Here is an 11,069-nt window from a genome sequence, read left to right as displayed (position 1 = left end):
TTTTGATTTCAAACAAGATTTTAATCAAATTTTGTAGTGTAGAAAACGTTAAAATACCCTTTTTTACATTTTTCTCCATTCCCAAAATACATCGTCATCGATTTAGCTGAAAATTTTCCTACAGATAGCCAAAACGTAGGACTTTAAGCGGTTAAAAGTATTTGAATTATATTACAATACGAAAAAAGTTACATGCAGTAATATCAGACTAAAAAGTATATTAGTCCATCATTTGACCTTGCATGCCGAGCTGCCCAAAATTTCGTTTTTCTAATCTTTAGGGGAGTCAATAGTAGCCTAAATTTAAAATCACGAATGAATTCCTCCTTTACGTTAGCCGCCATCTTGATTTTAAAGGAGAACCTGTTTTGCTCAATATCTCCGCCATTTTTAACTTTTCGACAAAACAAGATTTTAATCAAATTTTGTAGTGTAGAAAACGTTAAAATACCCTTTTTTACATTTTTCTCCATTCCCAAAATACATCGTCATCGATTTAGCTGAAAATTTTCCTACAGATAGCCAAAACGTAGGACTTTAAGCGGTTAAAAGTATTTGAATTATATTATAATACGAAAAAAGTTACATGCAGTAATATCAGACTAAAAATTATATTAGTCCATCATTTGACCTTGCATGCAGAGCTGCCCAAAATTTCGTTTTTCTAATCTTTAGGGGAGTCAATAGTAGCCTAAATTTAAAATCACGAATGAATTCCTCCTTTACGTTAGCCGCCATCTTGATTTTAAAGGAGAACCTGTTTTGCTCAATATCTCCGCCATTTTTAACTTTTCGACAAAAATGGTAGAAACTGAAATTGTTCCAAATAAATCGTATTTACAATTTTTACCATTTATTTTTAGCAATTTTTGTCGTGAGGTGGATATTTTCGTGTTAATTTTACTTATAGTAGACGCCTATATTTTTGACTATGATATTGTATGTAACTTTTTTGGTATTGTAATGCAATTCAAATCCTCAAATTCTCACCACTTAAAGTCCTATGTTTTGGCTATCTGTGAGCAAATTTTTAGCCAAATCGATTATGATGTATTTTGGGAATGGAGAAAAATGTAAAAACGGTATTTTAACGTTCTCTACACTATAAAATTTGGTCAAAAACTTGTTTTAAATGAAAGTAACTTGTTCTAATGCCATATAATGACATTTAGTCCCTTCTATTAAAATATTATGTTTTCCATTGATACTTTACAATAGAAAATGCAAATTTGTTTAAATAAACACCAAATCACTGAAAAATCGCATAAAATAACATTTTGAGGAAAAAAGAAGAAGAAGATTTTTTGACCTTAAATATCTTATTTTTACGTCCCGCAGAAGCTATATACCAATTTTAGCAAATTTGTTTAAATAAACACTAACTCACTGCAAAATCGCATAAAATAACATTTTGAGGAAAAAAAGAAGAAGAAGATTTTTTATCTTAAATATCTTATTTTTACGTCCCGCAGAAGCTATATACCAATTTTCAGACAAATCGGAGATCCAAAATTGTTTTTGCTCCAAAATTGAGTGATTTGAAATGGAATCACCCCAAAAATGGTTGAACGCAAAGCGAATATAATATCCAAAAAAAGTAAAACTTCTGGTTTGTGATTTTTGGAAAAAATCGTATTGTGTTTTTTTCTTACTTTCTATTTCAATGCACAATAATATTAAAAAAAGGCCATAGTGAAAATTAGTAAGACATAATTCTAAAATTGATTTTTATCTAACATAATAATTTACAGTAGGTAATAATATTACGGAAGTAGAATATAATGGATATTTGTTAACAATATATTTAATAAAAATATTTAGGTTGAGTTATGTATAAACTTTATAACAATCAATACTTTAAGATAAAGTAGTAATATAAAACACGTTTTTATTTTTTCCTGCAATATAATCGACAGTGTATTCTTAAAGTAAACATGGTGAAATATTTAGTGATAGGTATTTTTATATCGTTTAGTTTTATACTCAATAAATATGTTTATTGTGCAAATATACCAATATGTCTGAATCCCAAGGAACAGTAAGTATCGTATGTTGAATAATATCTGCATCTAATATAAACTTCTCTCCATTTCATCCAAAAACTGTATCGACTCTGAGAGCATAACATCTTTCATGACTGCTATACAAGTAGGTATATATATATGACACTTCTATATTAACTGTCCATAACATTTAAATACCTCAGCAACCTCCCATTAACATCCATATCGTTTTATTGGTATTTTATTCCAATAATGATTCTGCAAGTTCTTTTCTGCAGGCCGTTAAGATCTAGAAAATTTTTATAAAACACAATCATAAGATTAACTAACTACAATATTATTTTACACAAAACTCGAACTTAAGCATATACAAAAATATTAACTATTCAGAAGGACCTGATAAACAATATTTTTCTATTTACTTCTGTTTTGTGCTTTTATTTTCCAGTCCCTCACTTTCACATGTTAAAGGTCTTCATCCATTTTATTAGTCCACCTCTACCTCTTCATTTGGGACCGATAAGAAGGCATTGGCTGCCATTTTGCTACAAACATGTCCCAACCATGTGATCCTTTGCGACTTGACGAATCTGTTGGTGGTATGTTCTTAGTACAAAGCCATTAAATTATTGTGGATTTTTTTCTACCACCCGTCTTCTATTTTCCTTCGTCAAAATAAAACGCCTTTCAATATTTTCATTTCCCATCTTTCCAGAATATTTAATGTCCATGGTTCGCAAACATAATATGTTACTCTTGGTTTAATTACTGTTTTGACTAATTACTGTCTTACAGATGATAGTTAACTCAGATAGCTTCTTTTTACATTTTTTTGGAATCCATCCCTATTCACATTACGTTATATGACTATCTTGTATTTTGGAGCGAGTGAATTCTACCTTGATTATTCAGTTATTCAGTATTTTAAAGGGAAAATTTGTTATTTCCACGTTTTTTAAATCTTGAACATATGCAGCTTTTCTGAATATATCTGTATTTTACATCATTAATGATTACCAGAATTGGTATAGAGGGAGAAGGTAAAGGTGGGAACACAGGTGGAGAAGACGCCAGAAAGCAGTGCTAAAGCATTAAAAAATTTTCCTGACATTGAACTGTCGTCAAGATTAAATTGTTTTATTTTATACCAGTCATGATATACGAGTATTATCAACTAAATGCTTTCAAATGGATTAAACAGATAAACAAATATATTTTAAAAACAAAAATAATATCAAAGGTGGAGTGGCTATCTTGTTCATAACCACCTACTTACAATTCTGACGGTTTCGTCGGTCTGACTCGGATTTTTCTATACGAGTAGGCGTTTTTCAGCATATGTTTTGCTGCCAATTTTAGCATTAAAATCACCAAATAATATTATAACTCGGTTTCGTTCAGCGCTATCGACAGTTCGTCGTAAAACTCCTCAAATTCCTCGTCTGAATGAGATGAATTGAGGGTGTAAACCTGAATATTCTTTATACTCTATGCTTTGTTAAGTTTTAAGAGTAAATAAGCAAGTCTACTGTCTACTTGAAATTCCCGTGCAGTTATCTTTCTTAGTGCAGTCACTGAAGGTTTTCACCTCCGATTTCGTTGAACCTCCATCGATTTTCATGAAAATTGGTGAGCAGTTAGAGGATACCTCAAGGAACAAAGGTGACATGATGCCAACATGCGTGGATGCCATCCCTTTTCTGGGATGAATATTATTTTATTAAAAATAATACCATAAATCGATAGAGGGACAAATTCTAAGCAAAACATATTAAGTAATTAACATAAATCAACACTTTTTGAGTTATTAAAGATCAAAGATTTTATTTTTTTAGTAAAAAAATGCATGTATTAAAGCTGTGTTTCACGTATAACTCAAAAACTATTAGCTTTTACAAAAACGTTATTCGTATCAAAATTGAAGACAATAAAAAATTTAATACAAGATTTACTCAAAGTACTAAACTAATGTTAATTCAAAGTCAGTTATGGGTAATTGAATGTATATTTTTTTCGATGAGTACTCAAATCTAAGTATTCAAGCTTAAATAACGGGGAACGATGCATTTTATAAAATATACCTGTTTAACACTTATGAAAGTCCTTCAGAATACCTAACAAATGAGCTACAGAAGAAATTGATAGAACCAAAATTAAGCAAGTTATGATGAAACTAAGAGAACCATTTCGAATTTTTTAAGAGAAAGTAAAAAATTAAACATACGCCATTTCCACAAAAACTAAAATTTATCCTTACGTAAAATTTCTTTATATTAGCATAAGTAGTGATTTTTACAATTTTCACCGATTTAGAATGTATACTTTTGAAAAAAGATATAATTTAAAAACATCAGAATTTTTAAAATTATCCTCATGTTCATATCCTTTTGATAATAATTATAGAAATACTCAGTATACGTAAAAATTGGTAAATAACCAAATTTTAGTTTTTTCTATAGCAAATAATATACCTTTTTACCATTTCTGTAGGGTGAAAAATAACCGAGATAAAAACGTTTAAAACTTAAATTTTGCTGCGAGAACCATGTAACCGTGGCCCATTAATCTTTGATTTTTTTTTTAAAGTAAGGGGTCTAAATAATTAAATTTAACGGGTATTAATAGCTTTTGGAATTATCTTTCAAACTGTTTTTAGGTAAACCTGATACCTTAAAAATTAACGGAGCTATTAAAAAAAAAGCGATAACATTTTTTGGAAAAATTTTTAAAAGGTAAAGTTTTGGAGCATAAATTTTAATGCTATTAACTTGTTCAGTACCTATCTCATTTGATAGATATTTCTAAGTACTTTCACAAATGTTTAATAAGTTTATGTTATAAAATGCATAATTTTCCCGTAATTTAAGATTAAATACTGTGATTTGGGTAATCGTCGAAAAAAATATGCATTCAATTACCTATAACTCACTTTTAGTTAATAATAAAAGGTTTTTTAGTAAGGAATATATTATTTAGTTTTTTGTTAGCTTCAATTTCGGTATTAATAACTTTTTTGTAAAAACTTATAGTTTTTGAGTTATCTATGAAAAATCGATTCAAAACATGAATTTTTCTCACAATAAAACACTGAAAAACGTTTGTTTTCTATACTTCCACAAAATTTATTACAACTATGTTATTACTACAGCTGTTTCGGCAAAGTGCCTTTCTCAAGTGATGAATTTTTCTTACGAAAAATTAAAATTTTTGATCTTTAATAACTCAAAAAGTTTTGATTTATTTTAATAACTTTATATAACAAATTTTGCTTAGAATTTGTCCCACTATCTAACTATGGGGTTATTTTTAATAAAATAATTTTCACCCCGGGAAGGGGTGACATCGATCCCCAGGGTAAAAGCTCAAGTTGGAATCATGTCACCTTTGTTTCTTAAGATATCTTCTAACCACTCACCAATTTTCATGCAAATTGATGGAGGTTGAACGAAATCGGAGGTAATAGCTTATACAAACCTTCAGTGACTCCACTATCTGCATTTTATGGACAAACAACTTTCAAATGTGATAACGAACCTGACTTCTGAATGCTGACACTTTCTACTTTTCTTGTGACTTTATTTACTCGTATTATGTAGCACATCAAAACAGAATAACTACAATATCTAGAACATGTAATGAGAAATCAAGAACGTTAATGCCTTCTCCAACTGATTCTCCAAGGGAAGGTAAATGCTAAAAGACGACCGAAAAGAAGACGCATTTCCTGGCTTCAAAACTTACGAGTGGTATAACACGACTACCACTGAACTGTTCCGCGCTGCGGTAAACAAAGTCGAGATAGCCATGATGATCGCCAACATCCGGAACGGATAGGCACTTTAAGAAAAAGAAGATGTAGCGCTTATTATTTGATATTTCGCTTTCTATTTCTGTTAATCTTTCTTTTGGTAAGAGGTTCCTGGTGTTATGTGCAATACATACAAAGGAATACTTCTACTTTTATTTAGCGAATTTTTACTTTCCTTATAATTTTTGGGATCAACCTATTTTGAGGTGGATTTGCCAAACACTGATCTACTTACTTGTCGTACACATCGATGTTTTAAAGTTCGCTGCTAGGGCTATTTGGTGCTTTTATACAGGGTGAGGCAGATAACTGGCCTATTAGAAATATCTCGAGAACTAAAGGCAACAGAATCATGAAATTTGGAATACGGGGGTTTTGAAGCATGATCTATTAAATGAAAATATTTTCATCTCTTTGCAACTTCCGGTTATACCGGAAGTTGCTTATAACTTCGTTTTTTTAAATGGGACACCCTGTATTTTTTTACATTTTTTGGTTCTCTTCGATGTCTTCTTTCTTAAAATATGAGGTTTTGTAATGTTATACAGGGTATTTTAAAAGGTAATTACGTTTTTTTTTTATTAATTTCGTAGCAATATTCACACCCTGTAGAATTCTAGTAGCTTGACAACTAAAACTCTACTTACGTTCAAATGATTTTTAATATAGTCTACTATTGTTAAGAATCATTAGCATAGCTATATTTTCAATTTTAGTATACAGGGTTGGTCGAAACTCGGAATGAGTATTTTCTGAGTTTTCTTAAATGGAACACCCTGTATTTTAGTATTGTAATGAAATGATATTTTATGGTACTTTTTTACTTCTTAAGCATTCCCTATACCTAACTGCTTTAATTTGTGCTTAATTGTTAATCGCACCAACAATCAAAACTACGTAGGTGTTTTGATAGCTAAACCATTATTGGTAATTTTAAGAATCAGTCTGGATTAATATGAATTTATTTCTGAAAAATTATTAATAATTGAATATTTTCACGGCCAACCTAATAAAATTTTACGTATTTTTTGTTGCAATTAATGTTTAGCTTGAATCACCAATAACTCACAAATTAAGGCAGTTAGGTATAGGGAATACTTATAAAATAAAAAAGTACTATGAAAAATCATTTCATTACAATACTAAAATACAGGGTGTTCTATTTAAGAAAACTCAGAAAATATTCATTCCGAGTTTCGACCAACCCTGTATACTAAAATTTCAAAATTAGCTATACTAATGATTCTTAACAATAATAGAATATGTTAAAAATCACTTGAACGTAAGCAGAGTTTTTAGTGTCAAACTATTACAATTCAACAGGGTGTGAATGTTGCTACGAAATTAATAAAAAAACGTAAATATCTTTAAAATACCCTGTATAATATTACAAAATCTCATATTTTAAGAAAGAAGATATTGAGGAGAATCCAAAAATGTAAAAATATACAGGGTGTCCCATTAAAAAAACGAAGTTATAAGCAACTTCCGGTATAACCGGAAGTTGCAAAGAGATGACAATATTTTCATTTAATAGGTCATCCTTCAAAACCCCTTTATTCCAATTTTCATGATTCTGTTGCCTTTAGTTCTCGAGATATTTCTAATAGGCCAGTTATATGCCTCACCCTATATAGCTTTTTACCTTCACATCCACATAGCTCTATAGCCTACATAAACACAGAATATTTCTCTCATAAATTTTAGTTGTTTGGTAACTGATCTTGTTATTATTTATTTCTAATCAATTCGTGGCTAATATTAAAATAATTGATGGATTCAACCGTTACTTGATGGAAGTTCATTTTATCTAACAATAAAACACTGAAAACGTTAGTTTTCTATACTTCCACAAAATTTATTACAACTAAGTGACATCTAACTAAGTGACTTATTACTACATCTAAGTGACTACAGCTGTTTCGGCAGAGTGCCTTTCTCAAGTGGTATAGTTTACAATGTGTTTGCCTTTTTAAGTCTTTAACTGAAGAGGTTGATGAGTTGGGAGCTGTTTGTCTCGAGTTGGTCATTCAGAATTATATCCGTATTTTTCAATTTATTAATTTCCATAGATTCTAAAAAAGATAGCTTAAGGTCTTTATTTTGAATATGCAGAATTTGAAACTCTTCATTGAAAGAATGATTATGATCTAAAAGGTGAAATGCGTATGTAGAAGTGTCTGTTTTTCTATTGTTGAAAGCCCTTTTGTGTTCTGCTATCCGTTTGTCAAAGGTTCTGCCAGTTTGACCGATGTTAGTTTTCGGAGAATCACAAACTAACGTTTGGTGACTGTCTGAAAATTTACATCGGTCAAACTGACAGAACCTTTGACAAACTGATAGCAGAACACAAAAGGGCTTTCATCAATAGAAAAACAGACACTTCTACATACCACTTCACCTTCTAGATCATAATCATTCTTTTAATGAAGGATTTCAAATTCTGCATATTCAAAACAAAGGCATTAAGCTATCTTTTTTAGAATCTATGGAAATTAATAAATTGAAAAATACGGATATAATTCTGAATGACCAACTCGAGACAAACAGCTCCCAACTCCTCAACCTCTTCAGTTAAAGACTTAAAAAGGCAAACACATTGTAAACTATATCACTTGAGAAAGGCAATCTGCCGAAACAGCTGTAGTCACTTAGTTGTAATAAATTTTGTGGAAGTATAGAAAACTAACGTCTTCAGTGTTTTATTGTTAGATAATATTAAAATATTTTAGGGGAACTCTAGTTGCAGATCTGCAGATTGAAAAAAATATGTTTGACTCAATTTATGTTCGACTACCAGAAAGCGGTTTTCTTGATGCTGCCATATCATGCATAAAGGTAAAATCATTTACTTGGATAAGGATTAGTTTACTATATTATTTTGCTGGCTCGTACCTAACCTTTACTAGTTTATATAGAAGAAGAGAGGCAAAAAGGCACAGATAAAAACCTGTGTTCTTTTAAATCAGCATTTAAAACAATCTCATTATGATGTTCTGCACCCGTAAATAAACCTTAAAAAATAAGACCCATCAACTTTTCTTGACACATTTTAAATGAAACCCTAACTTGTGAATATAATGATTCTTAAACTTTCACCGTGATTGTGGCAAGCTCTTCTCAACAATTCCAATTACTATTAAACAAAACAAAAAGTTTCTGTGAAAAATATGGAGTAAAAATTAATGGGAAAAAGACCACATACTACATTACATTATAATAACTAAGAAGACAAATATACAATATTATATTTTATATAATGTTTAAATATGAATAATTATTGTTTATAAATATTTTTAGATATACGATATAGGAAATAGTTTCGCTGTACCTGTTATAAATGATGGCGGTCTTGGATTCCCATATGTAGAAATCTCTATAGAACACCGAATTCCAAAGGAACTAAAATATAGGATACAAGTGTTTAAAGAATCGCATTGACGTTTCTGATAATACATTTTTAATTTGCATTGTAATTTTCATTTCTAGAATAAAAAGTATAACCTTTTTTGTTATAAAGACTTTGAATTTGACCAATATCATCATTATTTTTTTAATAACAATACGAACGGATTCCTTTGCCATTATGGGAAAATATTTTCGCAGATATGAGGAGGATATGGTATAATGAAACTAAAACCAAGTTATGCTGTTTCCATCTAAATAATTAGATAATGTTATATTAATAAAAATAGTAAGTTTCCCAAGCCAACAAAAAAACTCGGATCACTTTGAAAACAGACTACTGATCTATTATAACGCAACATCAAATATCTTGGAGTAACTCTTGTCAGAACTTTATGTTTTAAAGAATACCTACAGATAACGGCAGCTATACCATGTATAATTCCTAGGGCTCACTGGAGGCTGTTCATCAGATAAGGGAAACACCAAATAGCAATTCGAGAGTTTATTTATAAGACCGACACTAAGGGTTGCTACCCCGGGGAGAACTTTGAATACTGACTTGTTACTTGTACATGCTTTAGTTGAAGACTCTATTTGAGACTACATATTGAATTTAGTGAATGAAGTTAAAGGCACCTCTGGCGTGGTTGAAGTGATTCGTGAGAATGATTCTAAATGTGTATTCTTTCTCAGCGGTGGCACTTAGTATTTGTGTCAAGCCACGCGCTGAGTAAATTTACAAATATTAAGAACAAAGAAATATATTTGATCATCAAATTAAATAATGCAAGTGCCCGAATTATTGTTTAAAATTTACAATTCGTGAACTAAATTAGAAACCCGTACATGTAATTATACCATAACAAATTGGCTCATGTGATATACGGGGTGATAAAAATATACTGTTCAATATCGGATATGAATAATGAATGTTTGATATTGGACATACTGCCGGGGGAAATTACTACCCGGGCGAAATAAGTAATAACGAATGCATTCAGTGCTCAAAGTCTACAATGATAATGATAAAGTATTTATAACATAATAGATAAATATAATGTGATAACAAGTCACTTCTCTTTGAACAAATTAACAATTCTCCAACTGCAATACCTTAGGTAATAATATCAAAGTTAAATCTGAATCAGAAATAAATCAAAAACATTCAAGTCAAAGTTTAGTTTAGGTTGGCTGAGAAAAAATACACATTTAGAATCATTCTCACGAATCACTTCAACCAGGCCAGAGGTGCCTTTAACTTCATTCACTAAATTCAATATGTAGTCTCAAATAGAGTCTTCAACTGAAGCGTGTACAAGTAACAAGTCAGTATTCAAAGTCCTCCCGGGGTAACAACCCTTAGTCTCGGTCTTATAAATAAGATCTCGAATTGCTATTTGGTGTTTCCCTTATCTGAAGAACAGCCTCCACTGAGTCCTAGGAATTATACATGGTATAGCTGCCGTTATCTGTAGGTATTCTTTAAAACATAAAGTTCTGACTTACTCCAAGATATTTGATGTTGCGTTATAGATCAGTAGTCTGTTTTCAAAGTGATCCGAGTTTTTTTGTTGGCTTGGGAAACTAACTATTTTTAGGTAAGGTAAATGAAAAGTTATTGAGTGTGAGAGAAGTTTCAAAGTGTTAAGTATTGTATTATAATTGTATTCTCTTATTATTATTATCGAAATGTATCGTGCGACTAGCTCTCAAACTATTTTTATATCCCGATATGCTTCTCCGTTGTGTTTGTGTTATTGTAGATACCGTTGTATTTTATTACCTAACATACCAGCTGAGTTTTTGTAAACTAGTGTTATATGACATAATAATTATATTATGTAGGCTAA

The 11,069-nt window shown here is 30.5% G+C and overlaps 1 protein-coding gene across 1 annotated transcript; it reads left to right on the top strand.

Moving 5' to 3' along the window:
• The first annotated feature begins 1,840 nt into the window (after nucleotides 1-1,840).
• Nucleotides 1,841-9,330, top strand: LOC114325740 (uncharacterized). Its single transcript, XM_028273872.2, has 3 exons — nucleotides 1,841-2,038; nucleotides 8,544-8,649; nucleotides 9,112-9,330. The coding sequence occupies exons 1-3, from the start codon at nucleotides 1,935-1,937 to the stop codon at nucleotides 9,250-9,252; spliced, it is 351 nt and encodes a 116-aa protein (XP_028129673.2). The 5' UTR covers nucleotides 1,841-1,934; the 3' UTR covers nucleotides 9,253-9,330.
• The last annotated feature ends 1,739 nt before the right edge of the window (nucleotides 9,331-11,069 follow it).

Source organism: Diabrotica virgifera, chromosome 7, assembly GCF_917563875.1.
Source record: "Diabrotica virgifera virgifera chromosome 7, PGI_DIABVI_V3a".
Taxonomy (NCBI): Eukaryota; Metazoa; Arthropoda; class Insecta; order Coleoptera; family Chrysomelidae; genus Diabrotica; species Diabrotica virgifera.
The sequence above is the reverse complement of the archived record's forward strand: the minus strand, read 5'-3'. Positions and strand labels throughout refer to the sequence as shown.